The sequence below is a fragment of the Scyliorhinus torazame genome, chromosome 18 (genome assembly GCF_047496885.1).
Source record: "Scyliorhinus torazame isolate Kashiwa2021f chromosome 18, sScyTor2.1, whole genome shotgun sequence".
NCBI classification, from domain to species: domain Eukaryota; kingdom Metazoa; phylum Chordata; class Chondrichthyes; order Carcharhiniformes; family Scyliorhinidae; genus Scyliorhinus; species Scyliorhinus torazame.
The window spans coordinates 76,049,412-76,074,737 of record NC_092724.1 but is presented as its reverse complement, the minus strand read 5'-3'; the positions used below and the strand labels follow the sequence as shown (position 1 = coordinate 76,074,737).

General features: G+C 50.0%; 1 protein-coding gene across 9 annotated transcripts in view; it reads right to left on the bottom strand.

Moving 5' to 3' along the window:
* Window positions 1-25,326, bottom strand: part of recql5 (RecQ helicase-like 5) — a 270,455-nt gene that overhangs the window by 198,902 nt on the left and 46,227 nt on the right. For 8 of the 9 annotated variants that reach the window (XR_011936158.1, XR_011936157.1, XR_011936155.1 and 5 more), the window contains exons 3-4: window positions 17,008-17,526; window positions 3,624-3,729 (exon numbers count right to left, since the gene is read on the bottom strand). Coding sequence is in view for 4 of the 9 variants with exons in the window: in XM_072482940.1 (XP_072339041.1) it covers window positions 3,624-3,729; window positions 17,008-17,526 (625 nt within the window). In the remaining 5 variants the exon portion in view is untranslated. Of the gene's footprint in view, window positions 1-3,623; window positions 3,730-17,003; window positions 17,527-25,326 lie in introns of all 9 variants that reach the window. The other variant, XM_072482939.1, reaches the window with a different exon arrangement.

The window sequence follows — 25,326 nt, the reverse complement described above, 5'->3', positions numbered from 1 at the left end:
GCGAGTAAGTAAAAAGTTGACAGTTTGACTACAATGTGGGAAAATGTGAGCTGACCCACTTTGGTGGGAAGAATAGAAAAAGCCGAATGTTATTTAAACGGAGACCACAGAGGGATCTGGGTGTCCTCAAACATGAAACACAAAATGTTATCAGGCAGGTACAGCACGTAATTAGAAAGGCAAATGGGATGTTGGCCTTTATTGAAAGACGGATGGAGTGTAAATGAGGGAAGTCTTGCTTAGTTTAACTGTAATGATACACACCCTTGTGAATTACAGCTTAGGATGGGGTTCTGATGCAGCTTTTATTTCAAGCTGGAATAGGCATTGGCCTGTCAGGTGACATTCTTCACAAATGAGTTGAAAAGTTAGATTACCCTTGTGACCTGCAAACAGCTTGAACTCCTAACTGTTATCTTTTATCTTCACGCAAGCAAATTCCATCTTCAAAATCCACTTTTAAATACAGTTAGCTAATCCAGGAATACTTGGGTTATAGGAATACAAGACATGTCTTAGATAAACTTCTTTGAGAGAGAGAGATCCTTCAGGAACCGGTTTGCTGATTCTTGCCCGCCTCAAACAACTGTTTAAAACCTTTTCATCTTTTCAGAAACTGCTGTTCTATTCACAGGCAAATTTTTTTAACTAAACTGCTTTGAGACCATAAGACATGGGGCAGAATTAAGCCTCTTGGCCCATCGAGTCTGCGCCGCCATTCAATCATGGCTGATACTTTTTTCATCCCCATTTCTCCTGAGAGAAACTGATGGTCTGTCCACATCCCAATTTAAACTGAACTAAAAAAATGAAACTCAACACCTGACTGCTTCAGCCCCTGGCTCTTCTCATTAACTACATCATCTTACAGAGGCTTAACACAATGTCTCTAATTATCTACTCCCCAGGGAACCTTCTTTATATAAACAAAATTCCATTTGCCCAACTTCAAGTACAAAACATACATGGTTGGAATGAATTATGATCTTACTTTAATTGCACCCTTGGAGCCAAAGTGACTGCTGTTAAACCAGAATTTCTTCCAGTAGTCATACACTAACCCAGGCTTTTAACCCTTACTGCACCAAATACATATACTGCAATATGTCTGAAATTCCTACTACATTCATCACACCTATGTATCAGGACAGTGCCAGAGGAATAAGAAGAGTGGTGATGTAACTGGACTAATAATAAAGAAACCTGGACTAACAACCTGGAGACATGAGTTCAAATCCCATAAGAGCAGCAGGTGAATTTAAATTCAGTTAATCAAATAATGCAGAATGAAAAGCTGATATCAATATTCGTGATCATGAGGCTGCTACTTTTTCATTAAAACCTATATGGTTAGCTAATGTCTGAAAGGAAATCTGCTGACCCCACCTGGTCTCACCGAAATGTTCCTCCAAGTTCACTGGTAAATTTCTAACCGCGCTCTCCGTTTGTCAAGGTGACTTACTACCACTTTCTGAAGAACAAGTAGAGATGGACAGAAAATGCTGACAATGCCACCAACACCCAATGAATAAAAGAAAAAGGAAATTAACCCTATTTCACTGCTAAATGGTGAATTAAAACACTGCAGGCTTGAATGCGATATGAGTGAGTCCAACAGAGACCATGGACCTCCATAACTGCGATGTATAAGGCAAGCATTTTACATAAGAACTAGTTACCAGATCCTTCTGGAGAAATCATAGACTGGGTGTGAGAGTAACAAACGTGTTGCAGTCAGAGCACTCTTCTAAGCTGAGGGTTGATGCATGTTCTTGGACTGTGTCAAGGGAGCATGACTCTGTATCAAACCCCTGCTATACCAGGCCAGACTGTTTGCTGGGATAGTATGGGGCAATTTTACTCTGTATCTAACAGCCTGCCTTCAAATAGCCTTTAACATAGTACTCGTTATTTGGTCATATTACTATCAAACAAAATTTGCTACAAAAGGAGATATTAAGGCAGGTGACTAAATGTTTTGTCAAAGATTTTAATGTGTTGGTTTTCGGGATGCCTTAAAGGAAGAAAGAGAGGTAGGAACACTGATTGGATAGTATGGTCACCAATGATTAGTATCAGGGATGCTCAAGAGGCCAGAACTGGATGGGCGCAGAGATCTTGAAGAATGTGGGGCCGTGGGAGATTAGAGATATCAGATCTGCAAGGGCATGGAGGGATTTTGAAGCAAAAATTAGAACTTTAAAATTGAGCTGTTGCCTAACCAGGAACTAATGTAGGTCAGCAAGCACAGGGATAATAGGTGATTGGGACTTGATGCAAGTTAGCACATGGGCAGCAGAGTTCTAGGTGACGTCAAATTTACCAAGGGTAGAATGAGGAGTGTGTTGGAATAGTTGTGATACATTGATACATAGAACATACAATGCAGAAGGAGGCCATTCGGCCCATCGAGTCTGCACCGACCCACTTAAGCCTCACTTCCACCCTATCCCCGTAACCCAATAATCCCTCCTAGCCTTTTTGGACACTGAGGGCAATTTAGCATGACCAATCCACCTAACCTGCACGTCTTTGGACTGTGGGAGGAAACCAGAGCACCTGGAGGAAACCCACGCAGAACACTGGGAGAACGAGCAGGTTCCACACAGACAGTGACCCAACGGGGAATCGAACCCGGGACCCTGGCGCTGTGAAGCCACAATGCTATCCACTTGTGCTACCATGCTGCCTTGTGTCTCAAGATAACAAAGGATTTCAGTAGCAACTGAACAGAGAAGAGGTGGGTCAGGTGACATTATCGAGAAAATCTTAAGTGATGAGGGGATAAGCAGTCTGAAGGTCATCTGGAGATCACATCAAGATTGTGAACAGTCTAGTTCAGCCTCAGATAGTTGTCAGGGAGGAGGACTGAGTTGGTGCCAAGGAAGAGAATTTGTGATGGGAGGTCAAAGTCATTCCGGTATTTAGTTGGAGGACAGACATTATGGTACATCCAACACTGAATATCAGACAGGCAGTTTGACAACTGAGTGCAGAGGGAGAATGTGGTGATAGCGAAGTAGAGCTCGGTGTTGTCAGCGTACATGCAGAAACTGTGTTTTCAGATGATGTTACCACGGTGCAGCATGCGGATAAGAAATAGGAGGGGGCTGAGGATAGACATTTGAAGGACACCAGAGGTAACGATTTGGGAGCTGGAAGAAAGCCTTTCTAGGCTAGCTGCAGAGGAAGACGGTGGAGTCAACCATTTTAAACATTGCAGGCAGGTCAAGAAGCACAGGTGTGATAGCTGTGCCCTTAAGTGTTTGTTGGAACCCTTCAATTAACCTAGAGTGAAATCTTCAGAGAGTGTTTTAACTCAATAACTTCAGACCTGTCTAACTCTGTGCATCAAAATTGGTGCACTGAACTTCCAATCAAAGTTATCACTTTAAATAGGACACCACACATCATACTGTTCACTGTCAACAGGTTATTAAAATATCAAGACAGTGAATGCACTGCAACTCTGCAAATTAATCCATCATTAACCCAGTGACCCATCAGTAACATACAGAAATCAATCCAAAAATTACTCAACAGGTAGAAATCCCTGTGTGATTATCAACATTCAAGAGGACTCCTAACACTAAATCCTCAGTGCTTTCATATCTGCTCCTCACCTGCATGATAAGCCTTGGCTTCCACGCCTCTGTATGTCAGTTCCTCTGCCACCTCTTGACACGAGTTCCTAGTCCGACAGTAAACTATGCCACAGCCGTCAAACCGCTGCAGGGGAAGAATTGTATGGACAGAACAATTTATTCATAGAATTTACAGGGCAGAAGGAGGCCATTCTGCCCATCGAATCTGCACCGGCCCTTGGAAAGAGCACCCTACCTAACCCACACCTGCACCCCATCCCCGCAACCCAGTAACCCCACCTAACCCTCTTGGACACAAGGGCAATCTAGCAAGGCCAATCCACCTAGCCTGCACATCTTTGGACTGTGGGAGGAAACCGGAGCACCTGGAGGAAAGCCACGCAAACACAGGGAAAACGTGCAGACTCCGCACAGACAGTGATCCAAGCCGGAAATTAAACCCAGGTCCCTACCGCTGTGAAACAACAGTGCTAACCACTGTGCTACCATCTCGCCCAATTCTCACTCGACTGCTCTATTCAGCCATATTTTGCAGCACATTAGAAACAGTGAAACTGAAATAGCCCATTCAACCCTTTCAGCCTATCCCACCAATCAATTAGATTGAGTATATCTGTATTTCAACTTAATATCTCCACATTACTTCATATCCGTTGATACTCTCACCTAACAAATATCTATCAACCTCAGTCTTGGCAGCTCCAATTGACCTCACACATTGATATAGAGTTCCACTACCCTTTCTGTGCAAAAACTCTTGCTGACATCACCATGAGCAACCTGGCTCTAACTTTATTATTCCCCTCACTAATTCTGACCAATCCATCGGTAGCAAAGGACTCCGCTTCAGCTCGTTATGCTTCCACCTCAGTGAATTTTGAGATCATGTCAATGAATTCTGCTTTTGTAGACATCATTGGCCAAAAGTCTTCTCCCCACACAATGGACCCTTTTACCAACTCCAATATTCTCCCTCCATCACGGCCCCTCCCTCTGGCTTTTTATCCTCCTTTGATCTTTCAATTTCTCTGTTCCCCGGAGCTTTCTGCACTCTGTTCTTTCAGATCCAACCCTCACATTGTCATCCAACCTACTGACAAGGGTGGCACTCCTACTAACAAAGGTGGCACTCCTACTGACAAGGGTGGCACTGTCACTTTATGGCATACCAATCTCTACCGAGCAGAGGCTGAATGCCAACTTCTGATACTCCCTCCGACCTCCCCTGGACCATGGTCCCACCACTGAACATCAAGACATTGCATCCAGGACTGTCACTGATCTTACTGCATCTGAGGATCGTCGCTCTACAGCCTCTAAACCTGAAGAGCCCACATCCACAAACAGGCCTGTCTTGGTAGACCTTTTGTTTCACCTGCTCCCACCTCACTGAAATGATTTCTTCCCATCTCGACTCTATTTTCACTTTCTACTTCAATTACGTAGAAAGATTGGAAATGTTTGGACTATTTTCCTTGGATAAGGTTGGGAGGAGATTTGATAGACGTGTTCAAAATCACGAAGGGTCTGGACAGAGTAGCTAGGGAGAAACTGTTCCCACTGATGGAAAAACAAGAACCAGAGTACACAGATTTAAGGTAATTGACCAAAGAACCAATTGCGACATGAGAATAAACTCATTCATGCAGCAAGTGGCTCTGACTGGGAATTCAATGCTTCAGAGAACTGGCAGTAGAGGCAATTGAGGCTTTCAAAAGCGAATTGGATCGTTAGAATGAAATAGAAAAATTTGCAGAGTTACGAATGGCTTCCTTCTGAGTTGTAACCATTCTATGATTTGTCCAGTCTCTTCCTACTTATACCAGTGAGTCTTCTGATGTCCTCCATCACCTAAACAGTTTCCAATTTCTAGTGTGCAAAGCACAAAGAACAAAAAGCACGGTGGCGCACTGCTGCCTCACGGCGCCGAGGTCCCGGCTCTGGGTCACTGTCCGTGTGCACATTCTCCCCGTGTTTGGGTGGGTTTCGCCCCCTAGGCGTGCTTTTGCTAACACTGTTGGGGAGGTTTTAAACTAATGTGGCAGGGGGATGGGAACCAGATTAGGAAGTTAGAGGTCAGTAAAGAGACAGCAACTAAAGCCGGTAAGGTACTAGATAATAAACTCATTGTGACGAAGGGGAAGAGGAGGCAGGGAAGAGATGATGAATGCAAAGGGTGGTCTGAGGTGCAGTTGTTTTAATGCGAGAAGTGTAGCAGGTAAGGCAGATGAACTTAGGGCTTGGATTAGTACCTGGGAATATGATGTTATTGGTATTACTGAGACTTGGTTGAGGGAAGGGCAAGATTGACAACTAAATATCCCAGGGTATAGATGCTTCAGGAGGGATAGAGAGGGAGGTAAAAGGGGTGGAGGAGTTGCATTACTGGTCAGAGATGATATCACAGCTGTGATTAAGGAGGGCACTATGGAGGATTCGAGCACTGAGGCAATATGGGTAGAGCTAAGAAATAGGAAGGGTGCAGTAACATTGTTGGGACTGTACTACAGTCCTCCCAAAAGCGAGCATGAAGTAGAGGTACAAATATGTAGACAGATTATAGAAAAATGTAGGAGCAATAGGGTGGTCGTGATGGGAGATTTTAACTTCCCCAACATTGAATGGGACTCATGTTGGAGGCGTAGGTGGAGCAGAATTTGTAAGGAGCATCCAGGAGAGTTTTTTAGAGCAGTATGTAAATAGCCCAACTCGGGAAGGGACCATACTGGACCTGGTATTGGGGAATGATCCCGGTCAGGTGGTTGAAGTTTCAGTCGGTGATTATTTTGGGAATAGCGATCACAATTCCGCAAGTTTTAGAATACTCATGGACAAAGAAGAGAGTGGTCCTAAAGGAAGAGTGCTAAATTGGGGAAAGGCCAAGTATAACAAAATTCGGCAGGAGCTAGGGAATGTGGATTGGGAGCAGCTGTTTAAGGGTAAATCCACATTTGAAATGTGGGAGTCTTTTAAGGAAAGGTTGATTTGAGAGCAGGACAGACATGTCCCTATGAAAATGAGGGATAGAAATGGCAAGATTAGGGAACCATGGATGACGGGTGGAATTGTGAGACTAGCCAAGATGAAAAAGGAAGCCTACATAAGATCTAGGCGACTTAAAACTGATGAAACTTTGGAGGAATATCGGGAAAGTAGGACAAATCTCAAACGCACAATAAAGAGGGCTAAAAGGAGTCATGAAATATCTTTGGCTAACAGGGTTAAGGAAAATCCCAAAGCCTTTTATTCGTATATGAGGAGCAAGAGGGTAACTAGAGAAAGGACTGGCCCACTCAAAGACAAAAGAGGGAATTTATGCGTGAAGTCAGAGCAAATGGGTGAGATTTATAATGAATACTTTGCATCGGTATTCACCAAGGAGAGGGACATGATAGATGTTGAGGTTACGGATGGATGTTTAAATACTCTAGGTCAAGTCGGCATAAGGAAGGGGGAAGTTTTGGTTATTCTAAAAGGCATTAAGGTGGACAAGTCCCCAGGTCCGGATGGGACCTATCCCAGGTTACTGAGGGAAGTGAGGGACGAAATAGCTGGGGCCTTAACAGATATCTTTGCAGCATCCTGGAGCACGGGTGAGGTCCCGGAGGACTGGAGAATTGCTAATGTTGTCCCTTTGTGTAAGAAGGGTAGCAGGGATAATCCAGGGAATTATAGACCTGTGAGCTTGACGTCAGTGGTAGGCAAACTGTTGGAGAAGATACTGAGGGATAGGATCTATTCACATTTGGAAGAAAATGGGCTTGCAGTGATTGGCAGCATGGTTTTGTGCAGGGAGGGTCATGTCTTACAAACCTAATAGAATTCTTTGAGGAAGTGACTCAGTTAATTGATGAAGGAAGGGCTGTAGATGTCATATACATGGACTTCAGTAAGGCATTTGATAAAGTTTCCCATGGCAGGTTGATGGAAAAAGTGAAGTCGCATGGGGTTCAGGGTGTACTAGCTAGATGGATAAAAACTGGCTGGGCAACAGGAGACAGAGAGTAGTGGTGGAAGGGAGTGTCTCAAAATGGAGAAGGATGACTAGTGGTGTTCCACAGGGATCCGTGCTCAGACCACTGTTGTTTGTGATATCTGGACGAAAGTATAGGTGGTCTGATTAGCAAGTTATCAGATGATACTAAGATTGGTGGAGTTGCAGATAGCGAGGAGGACTGTCAAAGAATACAGCAAAATATAGATAGATTGGAGAGTTGGGCAGAGAAATGGCAGATGGAGTTCAATCCAGGCAAATGCGAGGTGATGCATTTTGGAAGATCCAATTCAAGAGCGGACTATACGGTCAATGGAAGAGTCCTGGGGAAAATTGATGTACAGAGAGATCTGGGAGTTCAGGTCCATTGTACCACGAAGGTGGCAACGCAGGTCAATAAGAGTAGTCAAGAAGGCGTACAGCATGCTTGCCTTCATCGAACGGGGTATTGAGTACAAGAGTCGGCAGGTCATGTTACAGTTGTATAGGACTTTGGTTTGGCCACATTTGGAATACTGCGTGCAGTTCTGGTCGCCACATTACCAGAAGGATTTGGATGCTTTAGAGAGGGTGCAGAGGAGGTTCACCAGGATGTTGCCTGGTATGGAGGGTGTTAGCTATGAAGAAAGGTTGAGTAGATTAGGATTGTTTTCGTTGGAAAGATGGAGGTTCAGGGGGGACCTGATTGAGGTCGACAAAATTATGAGAGGTATGGACAGGGTGGATAGCAACAAGCTTTTTCCAAGAGTGGGGGTGTCAATTACAAGGAGTCATGATTTCAAGGTGATGGGGGGGAAAGTTTAAGGGAGACGTGCGTGGAAAGTTTTTTACGCTGAGGGTGGTGGGTGCCTGGAACGCTTTGCCAGCGGAGGTGGTAGAGGCGGGCACGATAGCATCACGATAGCTTTCAAAAGTTTCCAACTTCTTGACCCTCACCATTCCTTGACCATAGAATAGAATCCCTACAGTACAGAAAGAGGCCATTTGGCCATCGAGTCTGCACCGACCGTTTGAAAGACCACCCAACCTGGGACCTTTCCCTCGCCCTGAAACCTCACTCAAAGAGGTCATTTAGCATGTCTAATCCACCTAACCCCAACATCTTTGGACTGTGAGTGGGAACCGGAGCACCCAGAGGTAACCCACACAGACATGAATGTTCAATTTCTCCACATCTACAATCCCACCAGAGCAGTCTGAGGGCTCTTTACTTCTATCTCGAATAGAGAAGACCCAAATAGTGTTTCTCCACAATCACCCTCCTCTGCATGGATGAACTTGTTCTCGCACTGAATAGCTTTTTCTTCAACTCCACTCATTCCTCCAAATAAAGGCTGCTGCTCTGGGTATCTTGCAGTGCCTGTCTTTTTTGGGGGAAATGTGAAATATTCTTTGCTCCAGTCTTGCTTGGACCTCCTCCGTCACCTCTATCTGGTAACATTATGACTGCATTGGTGTTGTTTTTTGTTTTCAACCAAATTGGAAAACTTCATTCACTTTTCTCACTTTCATCCTGTCCACCTCTGACTCTTCCCTTCCTAGACTTCTCCACCTCCAATTCTGGGGTTATGCTATCAACCACAATTCAGTACAAACCAGAGATTAATGTCACTATTTCAGTTACACTTACGAACACCATTTCCTGTGAGGATTTAATTCCATTCTGCCATTTTCTTCACCTTTGTTGCATCTGTTCAGCCATCGCAACTTTCAATACTAGAGCTACAGATATGTGCTTTCCTTTTTCCCACCGAGTATTACCATTCCTATCCCATCGTGGCCAGCCTCCTTATTCTACAGATCATCCTCTGTCATTTCCGTCACTTCCAGTGTGATGCCACCAAACAAATCTTCTCCTCCCCTCCCCTTTCAGCATTCCGAAGAAACGATTCTTTTCATGACATGCTGGTCCACTCCTCCGGGTTACCCGAACATCCCCTTCCCTTCCCACAGCATGTTTCCATGCAAGCAGGCGCATCTTTTACCTGCCCCTTTTACATCCTCCCTTCTTATCCCCCTTCTCACCGTCCAAGGCCCCAAACACGCCTTCCAGGTAAAACAGCAATTTGTGTGTTTCTTTCAATTTATTAGACGGTATTTTCTACTCACCATGTGGTCTCCACTACAATTTAGGGAACATCCCAATTTAGTCCAGTAACATGACCTGGATTGTCGCCCATCATTTTAATTCTCCACCTTGTTCCTATTCTGACTTTCTGGGACCATCACCCTTGAGCCTGCACAACTGACTATTTTGTCTTTTAATCTCCTATTTTCCTTTTTTCCCCACCCTTCTCATTTCTCCGCTTAAAACCTATTAACTTTTCCCAATTCTGCTGAAAGGCCACAGACCTGAAGTGCTAACTCAGTTTCTCTCTATATAGATGCTGCCAGACTGGGAGGCAGTGGCTTAGTGGTATTATCACTCAGTTAGAAAGACAAAGACCGAGACTTCTGGTTGCAGCGATGACCAGCTAAGTTTCAGCACCTCCCGTTTCAACGGACTTTTGGGCTCTTATCGGGAGCCCCACCGGAAATTCTTTGCGGCCAAACCCAGTGTGAGGTGACAAAGGAAGGAGTCCCCCCGGGTGTGGATGGAAAGGAGTGACAGTAGTGGCCAGATTGCGGAGGATCCTTTGGAGCAGCGGCGGAGAAGAGAAGGGAGAAGCAAGGTGGCGGCCGAGGAGCCCAGATGGTATGGGGCCCGGAACAGCAGGAGTTCCTCCGACGATGTGTGGAGGAGCTCAAGAAAGAGGTGCTGGCGCCGATGTTACTGGCAATCGAGGGACTAAAGGAAACACAAAAGGTCCAGGCGATGGAGCTCTGTGGAGTGAAGGCAAAGGCAGCCGAGAACGAAGACGAGATACAGGGCCTGGTGGTAAAAACGGAGACGCACGAGGCACTACACAAGAGGTGCAAAGAAAGGCTGGAAGCCCTGGAGAACAGCTCGAGGAGGAAGAACCTACGGATTTTAGGTCTCCCCGAAGGAACAGAGGGAGCTGATGCTGGGGCGTATGTGAGTACGATGCTCCATACTCTAATGGGAGCTGAGGCCCCAACGGGCCCCCTGGAAGTGGAGGGAGCGTACCGGGTCCTCGTGAGAAGACCAAAGGCAGGGGAAACACCAAGAGCAATAGTGGTGAAGTTCCATCGCTACAGGGACAGGGAGATGGTCCTGAGCTGGGCTAAGAAGACACGGGGTAGCAAGTGGGAGAACGCGGTGATACGCGTGTATCAAGACTGGAGTGCGGAGGTGGTGAGAAGGGGGGCGGGTTTCAACCGGGCCAAGGCGGTGCTCTATAGGAAGAAAGTCAAATTTGGGATGCTGCAGCCGGCGAGATTGTGGGTCACACATCAGGGCAAACACCACTACTTCGAGACGGCGGAGGAGGCATGGACATTTATTCAGGAAGAGACATTGGACTAGACTTGAGAAATTGACGCCCGGAGAGGGGTAGCGAGGTGGTGGCACAGAAATGTAAAGTAGGGAGAGGGCAGGGCTAATGGAAAATAATGTTGGACGGGGAATTTTTCTCCCACCGATGTGGGGGACATGAAGAAATGTGGGCGCCGGTGGAAAAGGGGACAGGGAAGGGGGATGAGGCAACTGCGCCATTAGGGGCGGGGCCGAGAGGAAGCCGCGGGTATTTTCCCGCGCTATGGAAACTATGGCGGGAAGGAAGGGAGCCTCACATGCAGGGAGGTCAAAGGATGAACGGGGGAAGCAGAGGTCAGCCAGAGTTAGCTGACTTCCGGAAGCAATATGGGGGGAGCAATCAAGCTAGAGGGGGATCTGGGGGGAGGGGGGGGATTAACTGGGTTGCTGCTGCTGAGAGTAAGGGGGAGCTGATACGAGACGAGGTGGTCGGGATGGGAGGGCGCCGTCTGGGGGACAGACGGGTGCGTGAGACCTGGGTGAGGAGATGGTTTAAAAAAGGGGATGGCTAGTCGACGAGGGAGGGGGGGGGTAAATGGCCCCCCCAACCCAGCTGATCACGTGGAATGTGAGAGGTTTAAACGGGCCGATTAAGAGGGCAAGGGTGTTTGCGCACTTAAAGAGACTGAAGGCGGACGTAGTTATGCTCCAGGAAACGCACCTGAAGTTGGCGGATCAGGTTAGACTAAGGAAAGGATGAGTGGGACAGATATTCCACTCAGGGTTGGACGCGAAAAACAGAGGGGTGGCAATACTGGTGGGGAAACGTGTATCGTTCGAGGCTAAGACCATAGTGGTGGATAGTGGGGGCAGGTACGTGATGGCGAGTGGCAGATTGCAGGGTGAGGCGGTTGTGCTGGTGAACGTATATGCCCCGAACTGGGATGACGCGGGATTCATGAAGCGAATGCTGGGACGTATCCCGGACCTGGAGGTGGGAAACTTGTTAATGGGGAGGGGGGACTTTAACACAGTGCTTGACCCAGGGCTGGACCGGTCCAGATCCAGGACCGGGAGAAGGCCGGCAGCGGCCAAGGTGCTTAAGGGGTTCATGGAGCAAATAGGGGGAGTAGATCCGTGGAGTTTCGCCAGACCGATGGGTAAAGAGTTTTCCTTTTTCTCCCACGTCCACAAGGTATATTCCCGGATAGACTTTTTTGTTTTGGGAAGGGCACTGATCCCAAAAGTGGCAGGAACGGAGTACTCGGCCCTGGCCGTTTCAGATCACGCCCCGCATTAGGTGGAGCTGGAACTAGGAGAGGAAAGGGACCAGCGCCCATTCTGGCGATTAGACATGGGACTACTGGCGGACGAGGGGGTATGCGGAAGGGTGAGGGGATGTATCGAAAGATACCTGGAGGTCAATGACGATGGGGAGGTCCAGGTGGGAGTAGTATGGGAAGCGCTGAAGGCGGTGGTTAGAGGAGAACTGATTTCCATCAGAGCCCACAAGGGGAAACAAGAGGGTAAAGAAAGAGAGAGATTAGTAGGGGAAATTTTAAGGGTGGATAGGAAGTATGCGGAGGCCCCAGACGAAGGACTATACAGGGAAAGACGAAGATTACAGACGGTGTTTGACCTGCTGACCACGGGAAAGGCAGAGTCACAGTGGAGGAAGGCACAGGGGATACAATATGAATATGGGGAAAAGGTGAGCCGGCTGCTGACCCAACAACTTCGGAAGAGGGGGGGTGAGGGCCAGTGAACAAAGCTGTGTAAATATATCATTTTGCCATGTATATATCTGTCTCTGCGCGATTTCTCGTTTTTTTTTGTTACGAGGGGGGATTATTGTTTGTCAGGGAGAAAAATTGTGTTAAAAAACTTTAATAAATATATATATATTTTTTTAAACTTCGGAAGAGATTGGAGGAGTTAGGGACGAAACGGGAAGGATGGAGCAGAGAGCAGGGAAAGTGAGCGAGGGGTTCAAGACATTCTATGAGAGGCTGTACAAGTCCAAACCCCCGGAGGGGAAAGAGGGAATGATACACTTTTTGGACCAGCTAGAGTTCCCGAGGGTGGAGGGGCAGGAGGTGGCAGGTCTGGGGGCGCAGATTGAGGTGGATGAGGTGATGAAAGGAATTGGGAACATGCAAGCAGGGAAGGCCCCGGGACCAGATGGGATCACGGTGGAATTTTATAGGAAGTATATGGACCTGTTGGCCCCGCTTTTGGCGAGAACCTTTAATGAGGCTAAGTAAGGAAAGGGGGACATTACCTCCGACAATGTCGGAGGCGACGATATCGCTAATCCTGAAACGAGACAAAGACCCGCTGCAGTGCGGGTCATACAGGCCCATCTCCCTCCTAAACGTAGATGCCAAACTGCTGGCCAAAATGATGGCGACAAGGATAGAGGATTGTGTCCCAGGGGTGGTACATGACGACCAGACAGGGTTTGTTAAGGGGAGACAATTGAATGCCAATGTACGAAGGTTGCTGGGGGTGATGATGATGCCCCCACCGGAGGGGGAGGCAGAGATAGTGGTGGCGATGGATGCAGAGAAGGCATTCGATAGGGTGGAGTGGGACTATTTTTGGGAGGTGCTGAAGAGATTTTGGTTCGGGAAGGGGCTCATTAAATGGGTTAGACTTTTGTACGCGGCCCCGGTGGCAAGCGTCATTACAAACAAGCAAAGATCGGGATACTTTCGATTACATAGGGGTACAAGACAAGGGTGCCCCCTGTCCCCGTTACAGTTCGCGTTGGCAATTGAACCATTGGCCATTGCGCTGAGGGACTCTAAGAAGTGGAGGGGGGGTGCTTAGAGGGGGAGAGGAACATCGAGTGTCACTACATGCAGACGATTTGCTGCTATATGTGGCGGACCCGGTAGAGGGGATGCCAGAGGTAATGCAGATACTCAGAGAGTTTGGAGAGATCTCGGGATACAAATTAAATATGGGAAAGAGCGAACTTTTTGTGATGCACCCCGGGGAACAGGGCAGGGGGATAGATGCTCTGCCGCTGAGGAGTAGCAGCAAGGAATTTTCGATACCTGGGGATTCAGGTGGCCAGGAACTGGGGAACCCTACATAAACTTAACCTGACGCGACTGGTAGAGCAGATGGAGGAGGACTTTAAGAGGTGGGATATGGTGCCCCTGTCATTGGCGGGCAGAGTACAGGTGGTTAAAATGGTGGTCCTCCCGAGGTTTTTTTTTTGTGTTTCAGTGCCTCCCCATCCTGATTACAAAGGCCTTCTTCAAAAAAATAGACAGGAGCATTATGAGCTTTGTGTGGGCGGGAAAGACCCCGAGGGTAAAGAGGGGGTTCCTGCAGCGCAGTAGGGACAGAGGGGGATTGGCACTGTCGAGTCTGAGTGACTACTATTGGGCCGCCAATGTGTCGATGGTCTGTAAGTGCATGAGGGAAGAAGGTGCGGCGTGGAAAAGGTTGGAGACGGCGTCCTGTAAGTGAACGAGTCTAAAAGCGCTGGCAACGCGCCACGACCGTTCTCCCCAAAAAGGTGCACCACAAACCCAGTGGTGGTGGCGACCTTGAAGATCTGGGGGCAGTGGAGACGACATAGGGGAGTGACGAGTGCCTCGGTGTGGTCCCCGATAAGGAATAACCACAGGTTCATCCCGGGGAGGATAGATGGGGGATTTCAATGTTGGCAGCGAGCAGGAATTAGGAAGCTGAAGGACCTGTTTGTGGACGGGACGTTTGCGAGTTTGGGAGCATTGGAAGAAAAATATAAGTTGCCACCAGGGAATGCTTTCCGATATATGCAAGTGAGGGCATTTACGAGGCAACAGGTGAGGGAATTTCCGCGGCTCCCGGCGCAAGGGGTCCAGGATAGAGTGATTTTGGGGGCATGGGTTGGAGAAGGTAAAGTGTCCGAAATATACAGGGAGATGAGAGACGAGGGGGAGGCTGTAGAGGAGCTGAAGGGAAAATGGGAAGAGGAGCTGGGGGAAGTGATTGAGGAGGGGCTGTGGGCAGATGCCCTAAGTAGGGTCAATTCTTCGTCCTCGTGTGCCAGGCTTAGCCTGATTCAATTTAAGGTTCTACACAGAGCGCATATGACGGGAGCAAGACTGAGCAGGTTTTTTGGGGTGGAGGACAGGTGTGGGAGGTGCTCGGGAAGCTCGGCGAACCACACTCACATGTTCTGGTCGTGTCCGGCACTGTAGGAGTTCTGGGAGGGTGTGGCAAGAGTGATCTCAAAGGTGGTGGAGGTCCGGGTCAAATCAAGCTGGGGGTTGGCTATATTTGGGGTTGCAGAAGAGCCGGGAGTGCAGGAGGCGAAAGAGGCCGACGTCTTGGCCTTTGCGTCCCTAGTAGCCCGGCGAAGGATTCTACTTATGTGGAAAGAAGCGAAGCCCCCGGGCGTGGAGGCCTGGATAAACGACATGGCAGGGTTCATAAGACTGGAACGAATAAAATATGCATTAAGAGGATCGGCTCAGGGGTTCATCAGGCGGTGGCATCCGTTCCTTGACTATCTCGCGGAACGATAATGGAAAAACAGAAAAGACAGCAGCAGCAACCCGGGGGGGGGGGGGGATTATTCCGTGTTCTTGTTTTTTCTTAGTTAGTTGTTGATATTTGCTTTTTGTTTATTTCTTTTTCCATCTGTTGTTAGTTTAATATATTATTTAAATAACGTTTAATGTATATTCCTTTATTAAGTTGTAAAAACGGAAAATCTTTGTTTGAAAAACTTCAATAAAAGTTTTTTTTAAAAAGAAAGCCAAAGACCCAGGGTAATGCTGTGGGGACCTGGGCTCGAATCCCACCCAGTTGGTGGAATTTGAATTCAATTTTTAAAAATCTGGAAATTTAAAAACAAATTTAATGATGACCATGAAACCATTGTCAATTGTCACAAAAACCCATCTGGTTCACTAATGTCCTTTAGGGAAGGAAATCTGCCATCCTTACCTGGTCTGGCCTACATGTGAATATGGACCCACAGCAATGTGGTTGACTCTTTTTTTTTTTTATAAATGTTTTATTGAAAATTTTTTCCCAAACAACAATTAAATGCCCTCAGGGATGGGTAATAAATGCTGGCCCAGCCAGCGACGCCCACATCCCATGAACAAATGAAGAAAAAAAAACCTGCTGGGGTATTTTCCAACATCTCTGTTTTTATTTCAGAGGTTTTGCGGCAAGAGCAAAAGGAAAGGTCTAGGATAGGCGAAGGCAGAAGAAATTAGATGACAAAATATTGGTGAAGGCAAAAAGATATGCATTAATATGCTAATAGGACAAATGAAGGAGCCATTTGCAACTTTCTAGATTCAACAATTTTGGATAATAACCAATGCTGCCATCTTTTTTGGAAAGCAGTTGCTGAGAACGATTCTGCTTTTTTCATTTACCCTTCCCCGAGACACATCTTCAGTGTCTTTACTTGTACAGCCCCTCAACACACGTCACTTAATCCCGCATGTAAAGAATGACTGTTTGGGCTGGGGAAAGAGGAAAGATGCTGGTGCCTGTGTAACTGCACACTACCATAGAATCTACAATGCAGAAGGAGCCCATTCTGCCCATCGCGTCTGCACCAGCCCTTGGAAAGAGCACCCTACTGAAGCCCACACCTCCACCTTATCCCCGGAACCCAGTAACCCCACCTAACCTTTTTGGAAACTCAGGGCAATTTAGCATGCCCAATCCACCTAACCTGCACATCTTTGGACTGTGGGAGGAAACCGGAGCACCCGGAGGAAACCCACGCAGACACGAGGAGACCGTGCAGACTCCACTCAGACAGTGACCCAAGCCGCAAATCGTACCTGGGACTCTGGGACTGTGAAGCAACAGTGCTAAGCACTGTGCTATCGGGCACGCTGACATTTAAGTGTGCAGCTTCAACTACAGTCAGGCCCAGAACAAATTCCACATGCAATGAAGCCAAACGTCACAAAGATGTTTGTGGTATAGAATTTGTGGGAGGCATAAAGCAAGAACTAGCATGTTAAAGAATGAGAAATCACAATAAGGCTCCTACAAACCCCTGCAGAGTCCTTCTGTCCCAGAGCCTTCTCACAGAATGCCTTCAGATTCACATAGGGTTGACTTAGGATCTCTTTGAAGAGAACATCGTAAAACAGATTAGCTCGGAAGCAAGGGCTCTTGAAGACTGTGATGGGTTCCTTCAGGTGTAGAGCAGCCACAATGTCATCCTGCACTTGCTGAGGGGCAGTGGCTGTCAGAGCCACACAAGGGATAGCAGAAGCCTTGCTGCGTAAAGTGCCCAGTTTGAGGTAATCGGGTCGAAAGTCATGTCCCCACTGCGACACGCAATGTGCCTCATCAATAACCAAGTATGAGAGGAGGTGTCGGGCCAGGAGGGAGTCGATGACAGGATGCATGGACTTGGAAGCTGCCATCTCAGGAGTGATGTAGAGCAATTTGATGCTGGGATTTCCAGAGTTCAAGTCGGATAGGACCGCTTTCCGCTCCTCGAGGGGCAGCTTGGAATTCAGGGAGCATGCTCGGATCTTCAGTACACTCATGTGTTCGATCTGGTCCTATGGAAGGGACATTAAAATCACATCAGACGCAGTAACACAATACACCCTGAAGGACAATACTCCCTGTGGATAAATTAAACACTGTACACTCTGCAAGATAATCCCTCCTCTGGGTATATTAAACACTGTACACCCTGAAGGACAATCCCTCCTCTGGGTATATTAAACACTGCACATCTGAAGGATAATCCCCCCTCTGGGTATTGTTTTAAAAAGTACCCAATTCATTTTTTCCAATTAAGAGGCAATTTAGCGTGGCCAATCCACCTAACCTGCACATCTTTTGGGTTGTGGGGGCGATACCCACGCCAACACAGGGAGAATGTGCAAACTCCACACGGACAGAGACCGAGAGCCGGGATCAAACCTGGGACCTCAGCGCCGTGAGGCAGCACTGCGTCACCGTGCTGCCTCACCCCTCTGGATATATTAAAGACTGTACACTTTGCAGGATAATCACCCCTCTGCGTATATTAAATGCTGGACACCCTGCAGGATAATCTCTCCTCTGGGTATATTAAACACTGTACACCCTGAGGAAAATCTCTTCCCCCCCCCCACCCCCTCTAGGTACATAAAACACTGTACACCCTGAGGATAATGTCTCCCCCCCCCCCCCCCCGGGTACATTATACACTGTACACCTGAGGATAATCTCTCCCCCCCGGTACATTAAACACTGTACACACGGACGATAATCTCCCCCCCCCCGGGTACATTAAACACTGTGCACCCTGAGGATAATCTCTCCCCACCCCCCCCACCCCCGGGTACATTAAATATGACACCCGGAGGATAATCTCCCCCCCCCCCCCCACCACGGGTACATTAAACACTGTACACCCTGAGGATAATCTCTCCCCCCACCCCCTGTACATTAAACACTGTACACCCCAAGTATAATCTGCCCCCCCCCCCCACCCCGGTATATTGAACACTGGACATCCTGGGGATAATCTCTCCCGCCCCCGCCCCCCACACGTACATTAAACACTGTACACCCTGAGGATAATCTCTCCGCCCCCCCCCCGGGTACATTAAACACTGTACACCCTGAGGATAATCTCTCCCCTCTCCCCCGGGTACATTAAACACTGTACACAGAGGATAATCTACCCTCCGCCCACCCCCGGGTACATTAAACACTGTACACCCCGAGGATAATCTTTCCCGACCCCGCCCCCCCCCCCCCCCCCCCCCCCACGTGCATTAAACACTGTACACCCTGAGGATAATCTCTCCGCCCCCCCCCGGGTACGTTAAACACTGTACACCCTGAGGATAATGTCTCCCCCCCCACCCCCCCCACCCCGGGTACATTAAACACTACACCTGAGGATAATCCACCCCCCCCCACCCCCCCCCAGGCACATTAAACACTGTGCACCCTGAGGATAATCTCACCGCCCACCCCCCCCGGTACATTGAACACTGTACATCCTGGGGATAATCTCTCCCTCCACCCCACCCCCCCGGGTACATTAAACACTGTACACCCTAAGGATAATCTCTCCCCTCTCCCCCGGGCACATTGAACACTGTACACCCTGAGGATAATCTCTCCGCCCCCCCCGGGTACATTATACACTGTACACCCTGAGGATAATCTCACCCCCCACACCGGGAACATTAAACACTGCACACCCTGAGGATAATCCCATCCCCCCCGGGTAGATTAAACACTTGTTCACCCGGGGGATAATCTCTCCCCCCACCCGGGTACATTAAGCACTGTACACCTCAAGGATAATCTCTCCGACCCCCCCCCGCACCCCACCCCCCCCCCCCCCCCACACCCCCCGGGTACATTAAACACTGTACACCCTGAGGATAATCTCTCCCCTCTCCCCCGCGTACATTAAACACTGTACACCCTGAGGATAATCTCTCCTCTGGGTATATTAAACACTGTACACACGGACGATAATCTCCCCCCCCCCCGGGTACATTAAACACTGTGCACCCTGAGGATAATCTCTCCCCACCCCCCCCCCCACCCCCGGGTACATTAAATACGACACCCGGAGGATAATCTCCCCCCGCCCCCCCCCACCACGGGTACATTAAACACTGTACACCCTGAGGATAATCTCTCCCCCCACCCCCTGTACATTAAACACTGTACACCCCAAGGATAATCTGCCCCCCCCCCCCACCCCGGTATATTGAACACTGGACATCCTGGGGATAATCTCTCCCGCCCCCGCCCCCCACACGTACATTAAACACTGTACACCCTGAGGATAATCTCTCCGCCCCCCCCCCCCGGGTACATTAAACACTGTACACCCTGAGGATAATCTCTCCCCTCTCCCCCGTGTACATTAAACACTGTACACAGAGGATAATCTACCCTCCGCCCACCCCCGGGTACATTAAACACTGTACACCCCGAGGATAATCTCTCCCGACCCCGCCCCCCCCCACTTGCATTAAACACTGTACACCCTGAGGATAATCTCTCCGCCCCCCCCCCCCCCCCCCCCGCACCCCCCCCCCCACCCCCCGGGTACATTAAACACTGTACACCCTGAGGATAATCTCTCCCCTCTCCCCCGCGTACATTAAACACTGTACACCCTGAGGATAATCTCTCCGCGCCCCCCCCTCCCCCCCACCCCACCCCGGGTACATTACACACTGTACACCCTGAGGATAATCTCTCCCCTCTCCCCCGGGTACATTAAACACTGTACACACTGAGGATAATCTCTCCGCCTCCCCCCCCAGGTACATTAAACACTGTACACCCTGAGGATAATCTCTCCCCTCTCCCCCGCGTACATTAAACACGGCACACCCTGAGGATAATCTCTCCCCTCTCCCCCGCGTACATTAAACACTGTACACACTGTGGATAATCTCCACGCCGCCCCCCCCCCCCCCCGGGTACATTAAACACTGTACACCCCGAGGATAATCTCTCCCCACCCCCCCGGTACATTAAACACTGTACACCTGAGGATAATCTCTCCCCGCCCCTCCCACCCCCGGGTATATTAAATACTACACCCGGAGGATAATGTCTCCCCCCCCACGGGTACATTAAACACTGTACATCGTGAGGATAATCTCTCCCTCCACCCCCCGGGTACGTTAAACACTGTACACCCTGAGGATAATGTCTCCCCCCCACCCCCCCCACCCCGGGTACATTAAACACTGTACACCTGAGGATAATCCACCCCGCCCCCACCCCCCCCAGGCACATTAAACACTGTGCACCCTGAGGATAATCTCACCGCCCACCCCCCCGGTACATTGAACACTGTACATCCTGGGGATAATCTCTCCCTCCACCCCACCCCCCCGGGTACATTAAACACTGTACACCCTAAGGATAATCTCTCCCCTCTCCCCCGGGCACATTGAACACTGTACACCCTGAGGATAATCTCTCCGCCCCCCCCGGGTACATTATACACTGTACACCCTGAGGATAATCTCACCCCCCACACCGGGAACATTAAACACTGCACACCCTGAGGATAATCCCATCCCCCCCGGGTAGATTAAACACTTGTTCACCCGGGGGATAATCTCTCCCCCCACCCGGGTACATTAAGCACTGTACACCTCAAGGATAATCTCTCCCCCCCCCCCCCCCCCCCCCCCCACCCCACTGCATTGAACACTCTACATCCTGGGGATAATCTCTCCCCCCACCCCACTCCCCCGGGTACATTAAACACTGTACACCCTGAGGATAGGATAATCTCTCCGCCCCCCCCCCCCAGGTACATTAAACACTGTACACCCTGAGGATAATGTCTCCCCCCCCCCTCACCCCAGGTACATTATACACTGTACACCTGAGGATAATCCAACCCCCCCCCCCCCCCACCCGGGTACATTAAACATTGTACACCCTGAGGATAATCTCTCCCCCCCCCCCCCCCCCCCCCCACCCCCGGGGACATCAAACACTGTACACCCTGAGGATAATCTCCCCCCCAGCACATTAAACACTGTACAACCTGAGGATAATGTCTCCCCCCCCCATCCCCACCCCGGGTACATTATACACTGTGCACCTGACGATAATCCAACCCCCCCCCCCCCCCCGGGTACATTAAACATTGTACACCCTGACGATAATCTCTCCCCACCCCACCCCCAGGTACATTAAATACTACACCCGGAGGATAATCTCTCCCTCCCCCCCCCCCCACGGGTACATTAAACACTGTACACCCTGAGGATAATCTCTCCCCCCACCCCCGGTACATTAAACACTGTACACCCCAAGGATAATCTCGCCCCCCCCACCCCCCACACGTACATTGAACACTGGACATCCTGGGGATAATCTCTCCCGCCCCCGCCCCCCACACGTACATTAAACACTGTACACCCTGAGGATAATCTCGCCGCCCCCTCCCCCCGGGTACATTAAACACTGTACACCCCGAGGATAATCTCTCCCGACCCCGCCCCCCCCCCCACGTGCATTAAACACTGTACGCCCTGAGGATAATCTCTCCCCGCCCCCCCGCCCCTCCCACCCCCGGGTATATTAAATACTACACCCGGAAGATAATTTCTCCCCCCCCACGGGTACATTAAACACTGTACATCCTGAGGATAATATCTCCTCCCCCCCCCCACCACCCCACCCCGGGTACATTAAACACTGTACACCTGAGGATAATCCACCCCCCCCCAACCCCCCCAGGCACATTAAACACTGTGCACCCTGAGGATAATCTCACCGCCCACCCCCCCGGTACATTGAACACTGTACATCCTGGGGATAATCTCTCCCTCCACCCCACCCCCCCGGGTACATTAAACACTGTACACCCTGAGGATAATCTCTCCCCTCTCCCCCGGGCACATTGAACACTGTACACCCTGAGGATAATCTCTCCGCCACCCCCCCGGGTACATTATACACTGTACACCCTGAGGATAATCTCACCCCCCACCCCCCACACCGGGAACATTAAACACTGCACACCCTGAGGATAATCCCATCCCCCCCCAGGTAGATTAAACACTTGTTCACCCGGGGGATAATCTCTCCCCCCACCCGGGTACATTAAGCACTGTACACCTCAAGGATAATCTCTCTCTCCCCGCCCCCCCCCCCCCAACCCCCACCCCCCCGGTACATTGAACACTGTACATCCTGGGGATAATCTCTCCCCCCCCCCCCCCCCACCCCGGGTACATTAAACACCGTACACCCTAAGAATAATCTCTCCCCTCTCCCCCGGGTACATTAAACACTGTACGCACTGAGGATAATCTCCCTCCCACCCCCCCGGGTACATTAAACACTATACACCCTGAGGATAATCTCTCCCGCCCCCGCCCCCCCCCCCCCCCCGCGTACATTAAACACTGTACACCCTGACGATAATCTCTCCGCCCCCCCACCCCCCCCGGTACATTACACACGGTACGCCCCGAGGATAATCTCTCCCCTCTCCCCCAGGTACATTAAAGACTGTACACCCTGAGGATAATGTCTCCCCCCCCCCCCCACCTCGGGTACATTAAACACTGTACACCTGAGGATAATCCAACCCCCCCCCCCCAGGTACATTAAACTTTGTACACCCCGAGGATAATCTCTCCCCGCCCCCCCCACGGGTACTTTAAACACTGTACACCGAGGATAATCTCTCCGCCACACCCGGTACATTAAGCACTGTACACCCCAACGATAATCTCTTCCCCCCCCCCGGTACATTGAACACTGGACATCCATGGGATAATCTGTCGTCGTCCCCCCGGGTACATTAAACACTGTACACCAAGAGGATAATCTCTCTCGCCCCCGCCCCCCACACGTACATTAAACACTGTACACCCTGAGGATAATCTCTCCGCCTCCCCCCCCCCCCCCGGGTACATTAAACACTGTACACCCTGAGGATAATCTCTCCCCTCTCCCCCGGGTACATTAAACACTGTACACACTGAGGATAATCTCTCCCGCCCCCGCCCCCCACGTACATTAAACACTGTACACCCTGAGGATAATCTCTCCCCTCTCCCCCGGGTACATTAAAGACTGTACACCCTGAGGATAATCTCTCTCTCCACCTCCCAGGGTACATTAAACACTGTGCACCCTGAGGATAATCTCTCCCGCCCCCCCCCCCCCCGCGTACATTAAACACTGTACACCCTGAGGATAATCTCTCCCCCCTCCCCCGGTACATTAAACACTGTACATCCTGAGGATAATCTCTCCCCCCAACCCACCCCCCAGGTACATTAAACACTGTACACCCTGAGGATAATCTCCCCCCCCGGGTGCATTCAACACTGTACACCCTGAAGATAATCTCTCACCGCCCCTCCCACCCCCGGGTATATTAAATACTACACCCGGAGGATAATCTCTCCCCCCCACCACGGGTACATTAAACACTGTACACCCTGAGGATAATCTCTCCCCCCTCCCCCGGTACATTAAACACTGTACACCCTGAGGATAATCTCGCCCCCCCCCCCCCACGGATACATTAAACACTGTACACCGAGGATAATCTCTCCCCCACCCCCGGTACATTAACACTGTACACCCCAAGGATAATCTCCCCCCCCCCCCCCCCCCCCCCCCCCCCCCCCCCACCCCGGTACATTGAACACTGGACATCCTGGGGATAATCTGAGTCGTCGTCCCCGGGTACATTAAACACTGTACACCAAGAGGATAATCTCTCCCGCCCCCGCCCCCCACACGTACATTAAACACTGTACACCCTGAGGATAATTTCTCTCCCCCCCCCCACACCGGGTACATTAAACACTGTACACCTGAGGATAATCCACCCCCCCCCCCCTCCCCGGTACATTAAACACTGTACATCCTGAGGATAATCTCTCCCCCCACGCCACCCCCCGGGTACATTAAACACTGTACACCCTGAGGATAATCTCTCCGCCCCCCCACCCCGGGTACATTAAACACTGTACACCCCGAGGATAATCTCACCCCCCACACCGGGAACATCAAACACTGCACACCCTGAGGATAATCCCATCCCCCCCCCCCCGGGTACACTAAACACTTGTTCACCTGGAGGATAATCTCTCCCCCCACCTGGGTACATTAAACACTGTACACCCCAAGGATAATCTGTACACCCCAAGGATAATCTCTCCCCCCCTCCCACCCCCCCGGTACATTGAACACTGTACATCCTGGGGATAATCTCTCCCCCCCCCTGGGTACATTAAACACTGTACACCCTGAGGATAATCTCTCCTGCCCCCCCCCCCCCCCACATACATTAAACACTGTACACCGAGGGTAATCTCTTCCCTCTCCCCCGGGTACATTAAACACTGAACACACTGAGGATAATCTCCACGCCGCCACCCCCCCCCCCCCCGGGTAGGAAATACTGTACACCCAGAGGATAATCTCTTCCCTCTCCCCCGGGTACATTAAAGACTGTACACCCGGAGGATAATCACTCTCTACACCCCCCCGGGTACATCAAACACTGTACACTCTGAGGATAAGGTCTCCGCACTCACCCCGGGTGCATTAAACTCTATACACCTGAGGATAATCCACCCCCCATCACCCCCCCCCCAGATACATTAAACACTGTGCACCCTGAGGATAATCTCTCACCCCACCCCACCCCCCGGGTACATTAAACACTGTACACCCTGAGGATAATCTCTCCCCACTCCCCCGGGTACATTAAACACTGTACACCGTGAAGATAATCTTTCTCCCCACCCCCCACAGCGGGAACATTAAACACTGCACACCCTAAGGATAATCCCATCCCCCCCCGGGTACATTACACACTGTACACCCTGAGG